Source organism: Juglans regia, chromosome 2 (genome assembly GCF_001411555.2).
Source record: "Juglans regia cultivar Chandler chromosome 2, Walnut 2.0, whole genome shotgun sequence".
NCBI lineage: Eukaryota > Viridiplantae > Streptophyta > Magnoliopsida > Fagales > Juglandaceae > Juglans > Juglans regia.
Window position 1 is genome coordinate 37,378,110 of NC_049902.1, and position 18,932 is coordinate 37,397,041.

General features: G+C 35.7%; 3 protein-coding genes across 4 annotated transcripts; all 3 read right to left on the reverse strand.

Moving 5' to 3' along the window:
- Nucleotides 1–442: 442 nt before the first annotated feature.
- Nucleotides 443–4,126, reverse strand: LOC108985683. 2 transcript variants are annotated; one of them, XM_018958080.2, is made up of 6 exons: nucleotides 3,977–4,126; nucleotides 3,622–3,881; nucleotides 2,969–3,110; nucleotides 2,771–2,863; nucleotides 2,491–2,578; nucleotides 443–1,133 (listed from the first exon to the last, which is right to left on the reverse strand). In XM_018958080.2, exons 1-6 carry the CDS (start codon nucleotides 4,048–4,050, stop codon nucleotides 855–857), a joined length of 936 nt encoding a protein of 311 aa, XP_018813625.2. In that variant the 5' UTR covers nucleotides 4,051–4,126; the 3' UTR covers nucleotides 443–854. The 2 variants fall into 2 exon arrangements, with proteins under 2 accessions (XP_018813625.2, XP_018813618.2); XM_018958073.2 differs by having other exon boundaries at nucleotides 2,969–3,119.
- Nucleotides 4,127–4,790: 664 nt separating this feature from the next.
- Nucleotides 4,791–6,368, reverse strand: LOC108985697. Its single transcript, XM_018958100.2, has one exon. The coding sequence runs from the start codon at nucleotides 5,842–5,844 to the stop codon at nucleotides 4,903–4,905; it is 942 nt and encodes a 313-aa protein (XP_018813645.1). The 5' UTR covers nucleotides 5,845–6,368; the 3' UTR covers nucleotides 4,791–4,902.
- A 483-nt stretch (nucleotides 6,369–6,851) lies between these two features.
- Nucleotides 6,852–15,070, reverse strand: LOC108985676 (kinesin-like protein KIN-14F). Its single transcript, XM_018958059.2, has 17 exons — nucleotides 14,807–15,070; nucleotides 13,217–13,380; nucleotides 12,715–12,858; nucleotides 12,176–12,535; nucleotides 11,788–11,856; nucleotides 11,419–11,640; nucleotides 11,238–11,319; nucleotides 11,023–11,118; nucleotides 10,754–10,933; nucleotides 10,520–10,626; nucleotides 9,850–10,028; nucleotides 9,600–9,764; nucleotides 9,244–9,497; nucleotides 8,994–9,157; nucleotides 8,717–8,911; nucleotides 7,486–8,192; nucleotides 6,852–7,350 (listed from the first exon to the last, which is right to left on the reverse strand). The coding sequence occupies exons 1-17, from the start codon at nucleotides 14,955–14,957 to the stop codon at nucleotides 7,200–7,202; spliced, it is 3,390 nt and encodes a 1,129-aa protein (XP_018813604.1). The 5' UTR covers nucleotides 14,958–15,070; the 3' UTR covers nucleotides 6,852–7,199.
- Between the last annotated feature and the right edge of the window lie 3,862 nt (nucleotides 15,071–18,932).

Here is an 18,932-nt window from a genome sequence, read left to right on the forward strand (position 1 = left end):
ACACCTGCCAGCAGGACCACTACCATATATAATTATATACCATAACAAAAGAACAGCTCAGTAACATGGGTGATGGGCTGTGATAACGTGAGCAGAAGGCCTAATGAGATTGTTGAGGTAAATAACTTCATGAGAATGAGAGGATAGGAGTCACATGGGATAGGTGATGAATGGCGTATAATGGTTTGTAAGCACCCCCTAGAATCAAAGTAAGGCTGGAGAGTTCGCTCAGGGGCTTCATCTTCTTTCTCGTTTTAATTTACGCACCCAATATTTATATATGTGTATAAGTGGGTGGGCGTACATACACACAAAGGATAGAGATTGTCGAGGTTAGCTTGATCCAAAAGAATCGTTAATACCTCGTGTATAGGCGTGTACCCAAGCTGCAATTACAAAAGTTAAACTGATCCAATGTGTATCTATTATACACACCCATACATGCATATGAAAAGAATCTACATTCGGATACACTGTAAGCTCTATTGTAGGCAATATTGTTCAACAAACTACAATCAACGAGTAATACACAGAACAAACAACTAGATTTCCGATAGATTGTTAACTGTGTACATGTGAATTTCTACTCTCAGAAATAAAAAAAGTTGATCCCACCAACAGCATCTCTGTACCGTCACTTGGGTAATTCTACCTATAGATTGAATGTCTCTATGGTATGCAGGCTGATACTATGGTTTGGAGTGTAAAGCCCAACGGGACTATATTTCTGCCCAGAGCAGTGTGTTCCAAATGATAGTGTAACCCTGCCCATGTTACACTACATCTGGGGCGATGAATATGGCATAGCATCCCACTTCTTACAAGCCATGAATATAAGCGATCCTACAGGTGGCCTAGGGAGGACACTCTGATTCTAACTTCTTTAAAATGATACTGACAATACCCCAGTTGAAACCACGGTACTGAAGCCACCTAACTATCCTCGATTTCCTTGTCTCTTTCGGCAAATCCCGACCTCGGAGCCATTGCTTTGAGGCCTGAATATATAACTGATCCATGGAAAGCTTTGACAAGCCAAGATTTGACTCTTGATCACTAGATTCACCATCCTCAAACACTAGTTTTACTGCATTCTCCGCATCAACTTCACTTACTCCTTTCTTCAATAGTGCCTATTCCAACAGCAATGCTACGTCATGTTAAAAAATATCAACAATAAAAACATTTCCTAAATAATAACAGAGAAAATTAATGCAATAGTCTTATTATTTCTCTTCTAATACATCTTATTTTATTTTTCCATTTGTATTTTTTTTTTAACATAAAAATCAAATAAGCAAGCCAAAGCCAACACCAACTACAACAAAATGCGCTAGTAAAAGTAATGTATCAAATTATCAATAAGCATATCAACAATCAGTCTCATTTTTTGTCTTCCATGAGCTGAAAAGAGCCAAAAACTGTAGTCATCATAGTCTACTTGTTTATTAACTAATTTATTGGTACAAGAGACAGAGACAAGATCAGATGGATAGTTTCGAGAACAATTTCTTTAACAGTGTGCATTGTGATTCAGATATACCCGGGATATATCACCACAGACAAATGCTCAAACTTATATTAAAAGATCAATGAAATTTAAGATACTGATCACCTGTTCTTTTTTCTTTTAGAATAAGTGATCACATGTTCCTTTCAAAGATGTAATATATGTTTCTGGTATTTATTGGAAACAATAAAGAAAGAAGAGAAGAAGAAAGACTTCCTAAATTGACTAGACCATTTGTTCTCAAAGTCATCTGCAGTAACTGGCTCTTCTACCTTTTTCACTTATCTATCCCCGACGCACACAGAGGAAAAGGGGCTACATGCCATGTTTGGATAATGAGCTCATCTCATCTCATTTCATTATTACAACTTTCTCAAACTTTTAAACAAAATATAATAAACAATTCAACTTTTCCAAATCCCAAAACAAAAATAATATTAAAAAACTATATTCTGATAAAATTTTATGAAAAAATCTATTCATCATCTCTTTTTTCATCATCCTCTCATTATCTTATGATGTCACATTAGATGATAGGTTCACAAATGAAATATAATAAATAATCTCCAATCATTTAATGCCACACCATAAGATGATGAGAATTGGGATTATGAGTAGCATTACTCATATTTAATTCAACTTTCATCTTATCTCATCTCATCTCAACTCAACTCACTATCCAAACCTCCCCTAAGGCTATCACCAAATCTGAGAGGTTGCCAAACAGACTACGTAATTTTTTTTTATAAGCAATAACACACTACGTAATCTTCAAACAATCTTTTCTTGGAGGTTATTTTTTCTAGATACCATGCCAAATATCACATAATTACAGAACATTTTTTTTATCGGTAATTACAGAACCTAATAATAACAAGGCCAATGGATATAAAGACAACACAGCTCTCAGAGATGCATATTAATAGGATGTAGCAATATCATTTGGCAGGACACCGAAGGGCTAAAACAGAACAGCTTACCAGCTTGATGCGCCTTGGTCCCCAACTTGACATAGACCATCTAGACCGAGAAAATGTTTCCGCGTACAAGCTATCATTGATAAACCCTCTACAATAAACTAAAAGGGTCAAACTTGCACAAGCCATAAAATGAAATCTCTTTGGAACAAGTGTACATATTAGGATTGCTAAAAGTTGTAATATGCACTTGGAAAAATGAGAAACAGATAGATTAGCCATGAAAACACTGCAATTGCTAGAAGTGTAACATGCAGTTGAAAATGAAATTTGCATTTTGCACCTGCTCTGAAAACTGTTTATTACTGCCTCCACAGTATCGGCTGAAAACCTCTTACCCTGCAATTTCTTTCTCAATTCAACAGCTGTGAATGATCTGAAAGGGAAGAAAACATGCTCAAAAAACAGTCTGCTTGCAGACACAGATACACATGAATGATACCGCCTAAAGCCATGAAGTAACTGATAATAATATTCTAACCTCGTTGCAAGTAATTCAATTGCCAACTTTTCTGCTTCTTGCTTAGTTTTAGCATCACATGATGCATCCTGTTTGCAATCCTTCCCTTGATGAAAAATGAACTCTTCAACAACCTCCTTAGGCTCTTCTATGAATTCATAGTCTACACATGCTACAACGTGAAGAATTTAATCTTTCCATCCACATGCATGATACAAAATTTGTGCACATATACAGCCCAGTTAATTACATGAAAGCAATATGCAAACCACTAGATTGCATGGCATCTATAAAATAATCTATTTGCATATAGAGTGAAATAAATTTGTATCAAAGCAAGGTTATAAGGCATTCCTACTTTTATGTCCACCAAATCTATAAAACTACTACCTTAAGAGGCAAATAAGCAATGCCTTCTACTCTTCATGCTTGTACAATTATTGTTCTATGGCTATTGTATTTAAAACCTGAATCGTATCATATAAAGTCTCCTCACAACAGGAATAAGATAATTTGAGAGCTTCTACCTCATGCTTAAAGCCCATGAATTATGTGAACATGAACATTCAAGATCGCCCTAGATGCACCAAAACGTTACTCGTAATTTACAATAATCCAAACTATAAACTAATTTCAGTTCTAAGTACTTGAACAAATAAAAAGATACTAAATACCTTGTTCAAAATCACCAAAAGACTCGTTGTTCACCAACAGTTGATTCTGGTTCTGAGACTTCTCGTCGTCAAAAACAAAACTTTTCTGTATTCCATCCGAACAGTTACGGAATTCATTTTTCTTGGAACCCTTTATAGGCAGAGGTCTTTCGGATTTTTTAATCTTAGAGGATGTCTTAGGAATGTACCTAACCGGAACTGATGAACCACAGTCCCTTCTCTGCAAACATGTGATGGCAGTGGCATTGTTCTTCATCACCCTAAAAACGAAAAGAATGTTATTACTTTCCTTCATTTTCCTAGGGGGCAAACAGAAGCTAGACGGTTATGATACTAATCCAGAGAAATCTCTCACCAGGGAATGAAGAAGACTCGAAATTGAAGATGAGATGAGATTCTTGATATGATATTTCCCGGAAAAATCGCCATTTTGAATTCGATTTTGAGTTTTCAGAGACGAAGCGTGAACCCTAATGTCCTGTGGGACACTGGGGTTAGGGTTTAGTTCCAGCGGCAAGGGCGGTTCTGTTCAGCAATTGCGGACTGGGATAAGTTGAGGTGGGCCACGAAGGTATGGAAGCCCAAGAATTGTGTGCCTAAAGGCCCAAAGTGATCACTTTGTAAACCCAATGATCGAAGTTTTTATGCAAGTGTTTGTTATATTCGGGAAGTTACGTTCATGAATAGCAACTCTTAGGCCTCGTACTGAAATGAATATTAGATGGTTTTAGATAAAAATTAAAAGTTTAATAAAATATTATTATTATTTTAAAAGTTAAAAATTTTGAATTATTTATTATATTTTGTGTAAAAATTTGAAAAAATTATAATAATGAGATAAGCTGAGATGAAACTATTTATATATCCAAACGAGACTTAGAAAACGTTGGTTTGGATTGACTGTTTAGTTTTTTTATTTTATTTTATATTTTTTTCGGCAGATATTTAGTTTTGACTTGTTCAAATATGGAGAACATAATCTCCACTCTACCACCCAAATTTAAATTTTTTTGGCCTAATTATGGAAAGAGAAGTAATTTACAGTTTAATTCTCTTTTTAGGCATATAGATGTAATTCTCATGTGAATCAATCTCCATATTGGATTCGCATCAAATGTTAAAATCTTGAAAATATAAACCAAATGGAAAATTGAAAAAAAATAATAAATGAACCGATATTAAGATACAAATATTATTTGCTTTTACGTAAAGAACACTGAATTGATATATTAATCATGTAACATGTAAGATTGGAATGCAGCTAGTCTTTGTCTGTCCCTCTTACTCACTTCTCCAAGCATATAAGAAATGGCAAAACTCTTTGGTGGATTGGTTTTCTTGAACAAAGGAGGACTCATATTGGCAACCATCCTCATTCCTTTGATGGCTGCAATTTTTAACATCAGCAACACTATCTAATACACATTTCAGTGCGCCTGGCTTGAAGATGAACAAACCAGGACCTGATCCAGAGTTACTATGCAACCAATCGTGCACATCCCATAAAATTTGTACAGGCAAATTGTTCACCATCACAGTCTCATTCCCCCTGAATCTCCAATTCAAGTTTGTAACACGACTCACCATTGCATTCCCAATGCTAATCCACATTTCAGGATCACCAGGCCCAGATAGAGATGTCTCAATGACAATGTCATGTTCTTTTGCACCCTCAGCCAACATGGCTCTAGTATAAAACAATCTTTTTCCATGCACATTCTCTTTCTTGCACAACAAGGTGGCATCATCTAAAGATGGCCTTGATCTGGTTCTTTTGTATGCATCTTTCTTCATGTCTCCTAGCAATAAAACCACCTCTTCCTCACAAACCATGGCAACATAATAATCAGAGCAGGGATCCGGAGGGCTGGAGAATTTTGCCTGTCTAAAATCCCAGAAAATCCCTACTTGTTTTCCTTCGAGTTCAAAGGATTTGAGACCTTTTCTACCCCAAAACTGCCAGGTCCGTATATCTACCTTGCAAGTGAGATGCTTTTCAATACAAGGGTTTTCCACCTTGATGGTAAGGGAATGGTTACTGAGGTTCTTGCACCATGTCGCTGTTACATTGCAACGCAATCCAGCTACTTTGGCTTGATAGATAAAAACGACTGAGGTCTGAGGGACTGCTTTATTTGTTGCCTGATCCTGATCAGATACTTTCTCCCCGGATGGTGGTTTTGCATTGGAAATAGGTACAGCTCCCTGTAAATAATTAGACATTATTAAAAGCCTTTTACCAGAACGAGTTTGGATTGAGCCCGAAAATAGGATGCTGAGATAGGACTGTCATTTCAAGCTCTTTGATCACCACAAGCTGGTTTTCACGGCTAATCATTAGCAAAATCCTTGTAAACTTTGATGCTACCTAGAACAGAAGAACCGCCTGCTCCAATAGGTCTTATTGTTAACATTTACTTCATTGGAATCAAACCGGCAACATAAGATCTCATCTTTCCCGGTGGAGTTATTGGGCCACAGACATGAGATGAACAGAAACTTTCATGTTACCTGGGAATTGAAGAACTGTTCCCATATGAATTAAATTGCCAAGCAAATTCTTGAAGAAGACTGAATCCGAGAAGTATGTTCATAGAAGGGACGTCTGTAGGAAACCACCCAACCAAATTGGCGGGCATCAAACCGATTCGGATAGAAAGCCAAATTTATAACCGACTGAAAACTGCAGAAATGAATTGTCGGGAAACGTTCAAACAGAGGGAGGTATTGTAAAAACTGACAAGAAAAAAGTTGGTTTGAGGAACAACATCTACGCTGAGCCTGTGAATGAGGGGTCCAGAGGAAAAATATTCCATCTTTTCCTAATATTTCCCCCTATAAATAGAATAATGCCTCCCAGCTTTAAACTTAAAGCCATGCACGTTGGGTGGCTAACGTTGGTGCTCCCGGAATCAGTTTGTGCATTTTCTTAGAGCTAATTTTAGTAAGTGCAACACTTTTTCAAAATCCAGGTAAAAAGAACTGTTCGATAAAATCTATCAAAAGTGAATTCTTTTTGGTTAATAGGGTTTTCCCTTTTTTTTTTTTTTTTTTTATAACTTTTTCTTGCATTCTAGACCTGCTGTGAAATCATGATTTTCAGGCTAGAATATCTAGCACAATATATATATATATATGAAGTAGATGAGAGATCTAATCCATTCCCTATGTTTCCATGAAAGAAACTGAATAAAGGAACCTATATAAAAAGTTTTGTTTGCACTGTAAAATTCTTGACATCAATAGGATGACCAATACGGAAGTAATAATGACTGCACATTAGCAAAAAACTGCTTCAGGTATGGACACTCAACACACAAGTATCATAAGTACCAGAAATTAACACAAAGATAATTTATATTTGAATCACAGATAAATATGTCCAAAACGTCTCAGTAAAAACGAAGGGTTCCACCATAATGCTCTCCAAAACATCATCGTAATCCTCGTAGAAGAAGTATGCAGTTTGGAAGTCCACGATACTAATAGTAGTCACTGTACAGAAAATTCATAGGGGGAAAAAAAATAAAAATAAAAATTAGTGGCCATAAAATTCAGTGCTTTATATATTGAGATCCTCAAGGCAAAATCATAAATTTCCCGCGCGGTGTAGAGCGACTCCTTCTAAATTCAGGCATTGACGTGTTGGTGCCTTCCTTTGGAAGGCGAATCATACCATTTGGAACCTTGCTGTCAAGTTTCTCAGCCAATAAAGGTTCCACTGGTCCCCTGCATGTAGTAGAAAATGTCATGTTTATTAACACTGACCTTGTGAAGTTACCAATCTCCATATAATTAGAGAAAGGGAAAAACAAACGAGGCCTTAATCACTCAATACTGAAGTCCCTCAGAGAAGTTATAAACCTTGGTTCAAGATTTTGGGAGATCCGCGAGAAGTTCTGCCGCAGCTTTTTCACCTTGAGAGCAGCATGCGTTGGTGAATGGCCATGCTCATTTTCTGGCTCAGAGAAGTCACTCTTTCTAGGTGCTTCCTCCGTCTTCTCACCAGCAAAGTCCACGTCAGAGAGCAACAGTGTTCCCACCTCAGACTTCTGAATCCTTGCTGGAAGTTGATTATGCTTTGCCTTGGCTTTACTTTCAATCTTGTTTTTCCTAATGCCACCTTGCCTTACATAAAGAGCTTGCTTAAACTGCTCTTCTTCGTGTTCTGGGTAAACTTTCTTCGCGCTGGCTTTCGGGAGGCTGTAAATTGCATCAGAAATGTAATCATGCTTTGGTGGTTCTTGTGAACCAATATGTACCCTCGAATTGCTATCTGTTGAAGGGATCATTGGCATGGCAGCAATAGATCTATTTACAGGAACTCTGGCTGGAAATGGTACTTTTGCAATTAGTTGGTTTTCAGTTGCGTCGACTCTGACCCTGCTCTTTATGACAGACCCTCTATCAGTGGAGATCGATCTCCTGACAGGAGGAGATGGTGACCTTGGTTTTCCAGAGTTCACCGATCTTTCTTCACTCACGAAAGGTATCTTTGGTGTGATCTCCTTGTCTGCGAAGGCAGAGGGAAATCTTGACCTCCTCTGTTTACCGGAGGAACAACTTCTGGCCTGAAAATCAAATTTCATCACAACAGATATTATCCAGTTCTTTTCATTCTTAAGAACTCAAAAGCATCTGTTAGAATGCATAATATCAGAAGCATTTCTTCTGTCTAGCCACATCATCTCTCCCATTATATAATTGAATGAAAATTAAATAATACAATAAAGTTAGCAGAGTCTTTTAGTTTTCCTCAGACATATTCTGTTGGTTTTCTCAAATTACTGACTCTTGATGGTCGGGGTTATTTTGACACACTATTATAAAGAGCTCTCGAACCCTCTGTCTACCCAAGCAAAATTTGCGAAAAAAATGAGTTTAAGGGAAGAGAAGATCGAGGAGCAATGGGAACTTGGTGCTAACTCTTTTAAAGGTTCTATTTAGTGTATAAGGTATGTGAACTTGGTGAAATATGATATTTTTAATTTAATAAATTTAGCTATTCCTAAGCATGTGCAAGTCTGAGCCTTTTTTCTTTTTTATAATAATTTGAATTATTGAAATGAACAACTTCATAATTGCTATGGCTTACCTCAAAGCTTTTAGTATCATCAATGCGTCTCTGATAACTTTCAGGCTTTGGGCTGTTACCGATACCAAATTTTGGCATTTGAAAAGGTGAAACAGCTCTTGGTTTTTGGGATTCTGTCGTGCTTCTGGTATTCACAGCTTTAAATTGCTCCGGTTCAGTTTCCTTCCTCTCCAATGCCAGTTTAAGGTTTGATATCTACATAAAGAGAACGAATTTGAAAGTATTCATGTAAAAAGTCAAAAAGTAGAATTGCAGAGGAGAATAATGGAAAACAAACCTCCTCTTTAAGTTCTCGGATTTCGCCAGTTTCTTTGTTAGATCGGGCTGCGCCAAGTTCAATAGAGGCAACCCTCTCAGCAAATTTGAGTGTGCTTATTGTCTCCCCGAGGGCATTAAGTTCAGGATTTATATGTACAAACATCAATGTTTTTGCCTGCCCACCTATTTAAGATTGGAAACGATGAGAAAAATAGAAAGAAACGCACACACACACATATATTAAGAGGGCATTGTGATTAACATGTTACCTAAAGAATCCTGCAATACTTGAGTAAGCTTGCTATTCCTGTAAGGAATATGTGTACTCTTCTGTGCAAGAGCGGAGATGACATCTCCAAGTGCAGAAAGTGATCTATTTATATGTTGCGCCTCCTTCAGTCTCTCACCAACTGCTTCAGATTTATCCACTCTCTCACTTCCAGCCAAATCAACTAGGTGAAGGCAACCCCTAAGAATGGCATTAGAAACTAACTCCTTTCCAAGAACATGAACAGTTAAAACGCTGCAACAGGATGACCAGACCGAAAAACCATTAGTAAAATAATCAGTAGTGATATGGAATAACACTGAAAAGAATAAAAAACTTTAAGAAAAGAGTCCTTACCTATGTGACCGGCTGCTCCTTTCATTTAGAGCTGTAGCACCCACAGCACGATTCTTTTGGCCAATCCTCATCAAGTCAAGAACATCCTGAGTACATGTAACTGGAACCCAGCTTGCATCGGGTACATTAAGGCCATTTAATTGAGAGTTGTTTCGTATATCTAATGTTCATGTAGTTAAGGTACTAAAGTAACAACACAGTCTCTAATTCTATCAAATCCTTAACATCAAGTATATATTGTAAAGGATATCTTCTGTTTGAGCCATCACTGACTAATAGATCTCTCACTTTTTCATTGTATATTTCAATCATCTGTACTCCAACTTCGTATTTTACGATATCAGCCCTTGCTTTTGATAGTTGAAACAAGTCACGAAGAGCTCGATAGTTTACACCCCATGTCTCTTCAGATGTCAAGTCCGGGCCGCTCTATACATAGGATTTACAAACATTGTTAGTAAGGAAAATAAATAAATGCCAAGATAAAAGCTACTGATGTATTCTTCCATCTATTTCTATCAAATTCATATTATGGATAGGTTATCATTGATGGCTAGAGGAGGTTTCAAGTTCATGAAAGCGGGATTGTTTTCCCATGTGCAACAAGAGTTAAAATGAACCATAATGAACACCTAATGCAATTCGATATTCAAAATGTTGTAAATCCAAGAAGGATCCCATTATTATTCCAGGGAATCTCCGCTAGCCTGATTGAATAGGTTGAGTAAATGACTGGATCTCCAGGACCAAATCAAACCATGTCCAAGTTGGTTATATGATGCACTATGATATTGAATTAGCCTTTGTACCCAAACTGGTAGGAACTAACCTGAAACTTCTGATAAAGAAAATGTATGGCATACTACTTGTATTTGAATTATGAAATCTACTTATTGCAGGCACAATATGTGGTATGTTACCATTGTATAGGTCTTCCCAGAGCCAGTCTGCCCGTATGCAAAGATGCAACCGTTAAAACCATCTAAAACAGACCTGATCAATGGTTGAGTATCAGCATATATTTGCTCTGCACACAATGATAATAATCAGCCTTCATGAGTAAAATTAAGAGTAACAAGCACTGCAACCGGTCCAATATCAAGGAAAGATTAAACCAACAACATATCACACAAAGTATATCATAAACTTCATACCTTGAGTGACATTTGTTCCATATACTTTGTTGAATGAAAATACCCTTCTTGCATCTTTTCCCCGCTTAAGGGGATTGAAAATCATGATATTTCCATTTTCTCCTATGTAGTCTACAGTAGACTGCCCGTTTGGTTGCCCAGGTAAGAAGGGCCTCACTCTACAATAAACCCTAATAGCTCCTGTAAGAAATCAATTTTATTATTAAATCTCATTTCTTATAAACAAATAAATGATCAATTCGAAGACTAAAAAAGCTTCAGATGGACACCTTTGAGGTCTTGGACTTGATTGTAAAGTACGCGGTTTTCCTCTAAAATCTTGTGATAGGAAGAGGAGGTCACTTCAAGCCCCTTTATATAATTCTCTGAGGCATCCAAAAAATGTAAACTTTACCCAAATTTGTATAGATAAATATAAAAAACCTTTCTATTCAATCACAGGAGTATTTTCAAAGTCTTAGATCAAATCTCTAGGTTCTCTCACCAAGCCTACTAAGTTCTTGCTGCCAGTCTGAGTGGGCCCGCTTCACCTCCGACTTTGTTTTTCCGAAAGATGATTTCAACTCCTAAAACATCCGAGACATTTTGGTTTTAATAAAAAATTGCTCACATAATATGGAAATATCACAAAAGGACTATTAAGTTTGGTGGCCGAATATTCATACAAGTTGTTTCTGTTGAATGTCAAGCAGTTCTGCATGGCCAGCAGAAAGCTTGGCATCATGCCGAGATTCATTAAGTTTCCCACCGCAGACACAGAACTTGGAGATGTCACTTGACGCCAAACTAGATCTTTGATTAAGGTATTGTGAAATGGCTGCTATAAATTCATACTTTGATAAGGAACCAGTATCGCCTTTCAATATTTTCTTCAAAAACAATCCAAGCTGTAGAATAGTGTAAAATAGATTATATAATGCTTGGGATCGTGAGGAAAATTGTAAGAACAATACTTATGATGGAAAATCAATTGTATGGAAGTACCTCTACATAGAAGTACTAACAACGCACACAATGACACTCAAAAGTCTTACCTGAGTGCCTTGGGAAACAAGCAGTGCTGAGAAATCTTTGACTACTTTACTGAGCAAAGTATCAATGATCTACAAATTTCACCCATGTAATAAATTCAGATTCCCCATAAAACAAAGAGTAATCATAAGAAACTAAATGAAAAAGAAAATGGAACTCTATAATCACAACCTCATGTGAATGCATTATGAGAAAACTAGCACATATTTATATGCAGAGGGGCCAACATAGAGATTTTTTTGCTCTTAGAAAATTATATTTGTACATGCCATATGCATAAAAGTTATAGCATTTCATCTTGTTTCTCCTTTATGCGTTTGTCTCCAAGTACAGGAAACTAATGAATGGACTTGAGAGAACCAAATAATGACCGGAAAGAGTCTTACCTACCATTGCATTCAAAGGCAAGTCTTCAATCCCATTACTCTCTTTAAGGTACGCCTGTAGAAGTCCAAGTCCAAAACGATCAAAGAGGAAAGCTAGAGCATTAGCAGTTCTGGATTCTTCAATTGAAACCTCACTAGAAAGATGTAGGAATTCTAACAGCTGTTCATATTGTGATGAGTCGGATTCATCCACTGATTCATCAGCACTTTCACTGCTAAGTATGGAGGATGGAGACCCCTTTGGGAAAGATATGATCTTCACAGTACCTCCGTACCTCCAAACCCCAATTCCACCACTTAGCTTCCACTCATGGTATCCTTTCAGGCATAGAATGCAGTCCACAACTTTATTTGATGAGCCCCCCTGTACATACAAGTTACTCTGAATTCAATACTAGCAAAGCGTACTCTCTCAAAATCAAATTCCAAGCTGATGCAAATTTGCACTTAATGATGTAATGCGTATTGAAATGCCAAGTTTTTGTACTTCATATCGTAAAAGGTTGGAACATGAATGTTATAGGAAATGCAGGACTCCAACACCTTTTCCAGATCGGATGCTTCAAATGTCAAGAGCTTCATTTCTTTGACAGCCTCCAGGAAATTCCTCATGTTCTCAAAATACTGAATTGCAGACTGCGCTGCTCCCTCTGCGGACTGAACCGCGAGTATTGGATTTTCCACCACCTATATGAATTTCGCAGAAGTAAAAAAAGCCCTCTCAAAATCAGAAGACACCTTCAAGTTTAATATAGAACCAAGCGTATAATTTAAGCTTAAAATGGCTGGAGCACGTATTAAGCTTAAATAAGAGTTACGTGCGTAGGGAAAATGTTAAGCACTCTCTCTTGTCATGCAACATTCTGAAATTCATGTAGTTATATATATAGAAACGGGAATGAAATAGATAGAAAGACAAGAAGATAAAGAAAAAGAAATGAAACATCTAAATTCATAAGGATAGGTCTAGCTCTGACTAGTATGATATGCGTGTAGCATTGTATTGCTTGCCATGAAACATGGATTTGAAGCACAGTAATTGAACCTTGAGAACAGCGCCAGGATTGACTTTGTTGAGGACGTTGCAGAGAATGAGGCCATTGCGAAGTGCAAGGCAGAACTCTTCCTCGGAGGCTTCTTTGGGCAGCGTTGCTGATGCGCCATGGTCCATCTGACGCAGCCATTCTGCGGCTTGGTACCTTCTTGAAGCTGAAACGCCCACGCACACACACGTACACTTAGCTTGCTCTCGAGCACATGTATAGTTAAGGTTATGTGTTTGACGATTAAAATGAGATTACGCAGGTTAGACAAAATAAAATGAGATTACACAATTTCAATAAGATATTTTGTTAAAAATGAATAAAATATTATTATAAAATATTTTTTTAATATTATTTTTATTTTAAGATTTGATTATATTTTGTGTGAGGTTTTAAAAAAATTATAATAATTATATGAAATAAAATGAGATAGTTTAATTTTATGTAATTAAATTAGTCCAAACATAACATTTTCATCCCATGGGTAGCAGTACTGTAGACTACTGTACGTACGTCGAATCACCTCCATCAGTAAATTACGTTAACTCCTAATCATACATATGTACTAAAAGATGATCAGTAGACTATCTAATTTTTTCTTTCTTAATTGGGACGTTGGACACATGATCGATCCATCCATTCCGGCTGCCCACAACATAATTAATGCATCTAGCTATAAGGTGAGTCCATATATATGATCTAATAAATTAATTAATTATATGGACTCACCTTATAGCTAGCTAGATAGGCTTATATTATATATATATATATATATAATATATATATAATGACCTACCTCGCTATAACAAATTTTTTGAAATAACAAATTGAGACCCTACCTCGCGCGCATTAGATACAATGTTTTATTCACTACTGCACGGGCGGACCAAAATTCTGGTGCCAGTAAATCCACGTGCTCAAGGATTGTTGTACGAATAAATACTGCCACTTGACCACCTTCTTAATTCGTCTCCTGCCCTACATATATTATATATACATATAAAAAGGGGCAGCTAATTTGGACCCACATTTTCTAGCTTAATTAAACCCAATTTACAACCAATTGTGGGGCACAGGCCAGTACCTTTTTTATTTATTTATTATTAAAAAAAAAAGTACCCAGCTTAATTGGATGATCACCCGCATTTTGCGCAAGATTAATATATATATATATATGATGAATCGCATAATCTTTAATTTTACCTTTTTTAAAGTTATAATGGAGTGACCACCCAACGCATATTATTATACCCACATTGGTGGGGGCAGACGTTTGATGTTCAATAAATTCTCAGAAAAAAGAAGGATATGTAAATTAATTAATTTATAAATAAATGTGCCAATTATATCTCGCACTAGCTGGTACTGGATCAAGAGTCTTATACCCATGAATATATTATTCATCCTTTTTTTGTTCATTTTTCCATGAGTTTTTTTCTATAATTATATATATATATATATATATTAAACAGTGAAGTAGCTAGCTAGGAAGATTCTTGTATATATATTGCATATATATATATATATATTATAGTACTTATATATAGCTAGATAGTAATTAGCATGCAGTAGAAATTAAGATGAGTACGTACCTGCTTCTCCAGCTTTCCTCTGAGCTAATTCATGGTCGTTGATAATCTCCTCCGTGTAGGAAGCTTCATTGTTACTGATCAAAGCCTTTAATCCTCTTAAGTTCTTGCATGGAGTGTTTAGAATTGAATTATGGTCGCTTTCTTGTGGCATCTCGATCGATCTGCTACCTCCTCGATCTGATCCCTCACTTATAACTTGGGTATATAATTATAGATACTATATATATACTGTTTGGCGGTGTGGATTAATGTATTATTATACAATGCAATATTATTATTAATATATATTGTTCACTGCAAAACAAACTCAGAATTAGAAAATATTATTATAGGTTCAGTCAACTTCACAGTACTATCCGAAGCAGAGAATATCTCAGCTAAAAGCTAGTTGGTAAGAAAACTAGTACAACTTAAAATGTACTTCAAATTCAAACTCAGATACAATTGAATTGAGAGGGAGGGAAAAAATAAACTGAGAGAGAGAGAGAGAGAGAAATCAGAGAGGCAAATGATGGATATATATATGAACAACAAACTACTGATCCATCATCGACACCGTTAATAAAACCTCTTTAGACCTCTTAAAAAACAAGAACATGAGCAGGGTAGCGATCGAGTTGATGAAAAAAATAAAAAAAAAACAATATGTTCTTGCAAATATGCACAGATCAAGAAACAAGAGTACTGGCAAATTCAAGAAAGAACTCATGAGTGGGATTGAAAATAGTGAGGCCATCATGTATATATATAAAAATGATATAAAATGTTTACGTGAAGTGAGTTTTGGTGTTTCTTACCTGTAAAGGAATTGAAGCTGGGTCTTGTGTTGATCCGGTTCTGGAATAAACCCAGAAAAGTGAGCAAGAAATTAAAGTGAGTTGCAGAGCTTGAGCTTACAGCAGAAGTAGCCAGCTAGATCGCATGATCTGCGGCCCCAAGAAATGGAAGGTGAAGATAACAAGGTTCTCGTGTGTAGTGAATTATGAGCATTCAAATTCACAAGAGGCTCTTAATAAATGCTCCAATGTGAGTGCATGGAATCGAAGAAAGAGAGAGATAAGAGAGACAATATATATATATATATTGAATATAAATTATAATACAGAGAGAGTAACATACAAATTAAAGATCCTCGGAATTGAAATGTTGGTGTCAAATTTGGCATGGGCTAATTCGATCCCCGACCGAAACCAATAATAAAACATTACAAAAGAAAGCCATGCCATATTTGCCACTGTGGATTAACCGAGTCACGAGGGTCTTATTTGCCCTCCTATTCCTATATTGGATGGACTGAGGTCAACTATCCAAAGTGACAAATCAGGGGATGACAAGTGTGGTCTCCTGTGGGACCCTTGGATCGTTGGACTGGACGGCAGCATCTGGCCGGCCAAAATGATATCGTACCATTAGCATTATGGACGTTGGTGCTTTATAAAGCTAATTTAGACTATTAACGTTTGTAATTGTATGTATGGCCCTTTAATTTTTATGCAAAACTCCGTTTACCAAATAGTATTGACTATATTGGCCATATCCTCCTCTACATATGCTGGCTGGCATGCATGCATCCATGCTAGCTGCATTTTCATGTATCTGTGATCTGATCTCTACAAGACGTTCTCCTATTTTTCTCCCTGCTATAGATCGAGTCTGATCATGTGTCGACCTAGTGCTTGGTGATCAAGAAGAAAAGGCCCGGTAGGTGAGAAATTAAAAGCCGTACCATGCTTTCACTCTTTTGTTTTAATTTCCCCCGCCCGTCACTTTTTTCAACTTTTTGTTGGCTTGGCAGATACATCACTCTGAGTAAATACAGTACCCATGCATTTCCTTGGGCCACGAATAATTAAGCACTGTTTTCACTCATGATCACTCACCTATTTGACCCGGCCGAATTAGTCCGAGTTAATGTCAATCATTCAGAGCGAGTTTGATGCTTTTGCTAGTGGTGTGGCCGGGTCAGGGTCAAATCCTTGAATATGCTTAGATAGAATAAAGGCAAAAACGAAAGTATACGTTCTCCCTCTTTTGAAATGAACAAGAGCGAAAGTCCAATGAAATCCAATTTCGAACGTTGGATCCCCAACATTTAAATCATTGCAGAGGTAAGCTTTTTCATGGCTTTTTTTTTTTTTTTTTTCTTTCTTTCTTTTTTACATGCATTATGTACCCCATTAAATGGACCACTTAATAGAAGCTTCTGTCTTTCTCTTTCTCTTTCTCCATCAAATTATAGTCTCTAATTGCTTTATTTTGCTTTTGCTTGGATTAGTTAAAGGCGTGTTAATTGGAGGAGACAGCGTCCATTACAAGCATGGTATGCGGTCCAAAGTGTTACATGAGTTTGATATATATAGAAATTAATACGACCTGGTCAAAGACAGCATTCGGCCTTTTTCTCTTGTGATGTTGTACATATATACGTTTTTGTATGATTTTTCGCATGCGATTCTGATCAGCTTATTTCAGATTAAAACACTTACAAGAATTTATAATGATGAAAAAGCTTAGTCATGAATATATATGATCGAGTATTTGTATCTTTTATATATATATATTTGCAAGATATATAAAAGAGGCAGTAGTACTCATGGGTTGGATCATGCTCTTTTTGTAAAATGATAATGTGTGTATATAAAATATAAATGGTCCGACTTAAGTATAAGTTAAGGCAACGGATATTAATGGGTATAATTAATTAAACACTACTGATCGATCTTAAGATCAGTAGTGATCATGTCTGAGCCATGGATGACATAACTAAATATGTGTAGATATATATATATATATATATATATATTATACTTTGTTGACGGAAAGATTATTATATGTTGAGCATGAGAGGACATGATTAGTTAGGGGGCCCCAGCAATATCATTCGCGCATGGCTAATTCCGATCCTTAGGACCTTATAAGTATATATTTACATGATATATATGTGTGTGTTTGTGTGTGTGTGTGTATATATATATATATATATATATATATATATATATATATATATATATATATAGTGAGGTAGGTTTGGGGGAGGGCCTAGTCTAAAAGACATGTTTGGGCTTTTCTCGGAGCTTATACGTATGATGATCATTTTGGTCACCCTTTAATGATATGGGTTATATTTATATACATATATTGGTCCAGCTAGCTGATCAGCATGCATAAGTATTTGCGTCCGGTCTTGAGTCCAAGTTCAATGGATCGTCAGTAGATATTTGTTTGGGCCTTGACACATTTTGACTTAATATTAAGGCCTGTTTGAATTTAAAATTCATATCAATTTATCTCATCTTATCGTTATAATTTTTTTAAATTTTTATATAAAATATAATAAATAATTTAATTTTTTCAAATCTTAAAATAATAATAATATTAAAAATAATAATATAATAATATTTTATTTTATTTATTTAAAATCATTTCAATTCATCTCTAAATCCAAATGGGGGGAGAGGCAGTGCTTCAAACTAGATTTCCACAAATATTTTTTTTACAAGGGTTATTGATTGTCTTTTGGCCATCATCACTGTATCATTGTTTCCCGACGTGAAATTAATTAATTGTTTTTTATTTATTTATTGATTATTTAATATCATCTCAGATGAATCATAATGTATAGTTAAAATTATATGAGTGTGTGATTAACTGATAAATTATTTTATTTTTTTTAACAGAAGAAAAAATATTGAGTTGATTAAAAAATATTTGGCGAGTAACAAGTAACTGTAAGTGCCTTCGTGTGTATATATATATATATATATATATATATACACACACACACACACCAAATAAGAGTACTGACATTACACTAACCAAATGTCAATGAAATTCAAAATGTAGCTTAGTTTTGTATAAATGACATCCATTGGACTAGTTAAAAACATTTAGCTTAGACTTTGAGTTACAAAAATTCTAAAGGAATTTTCAAAGTTAGAGAGTCACTATTCACACATTAAACTCATATTTTATTCATAGATAATAAGGCTTTATTAAATTCTTTTTAAAACTTTCACTAGTAAACAAGGCTATATTATGTCTAGATTTTTTAAGAAATATTTTTTTGTAAACAAGACTATATTATGTTGGATAATTAGGTTGATATAAAAAATAGTTGAGAAATAAT

Bases quoted from the DNA above. Each gene is read 5' to 3' on its own strand.
- LOC108985676 (XM_018958059.2), bottom strand. From the start codon at position 14,957: ATGCCACAAGAAAGCGACCATAATTCAATTCTAAACACTCCATGCAAG. The intron at 11,119-11,237 runs GTGAGAGAACCT...TGGATGCCTCAG, and splicing joins GCAAGAACTTAGTAGGCTTG to AGAATTATATAAAGGGGCTT. The intron at 10,029-10,519 runs GTAACATACCAC...TCCTATGTATAG, and splicing joins CTGGGAAGACCTATACAATG to AGCGGCCCGGACTTGACATC.
- LOC108985683 (XM_018958073.2), bottom strand. From the start codon at position 4,050: ATGGCGATTTTTCCGGGAAATATCATATCAAGAATCTCATCTCATCTT. The intron at 3,882-3,976 runs GTGAGAGATTTC...TTTCGTTTTTAG, and splicing joins CGAGTCTTCTTCATTCCCTG to GGTGATGAAGAACAATGCCA. The intron at 2,579-2,770 runs GTGCAAAATGCA...AGTTTATTGTAG, and splicing joins ATAAACAGTTTTCAGAGCAG to AGGGTTTATCAATGATAGCT.
- LOC108985697 (XM_018958100.2), bottom strand. From the start codon at position 5,844: ATGTCTAATTATTTACAGGGAGCTGTACCTATTTCCAATGCAAAACCA.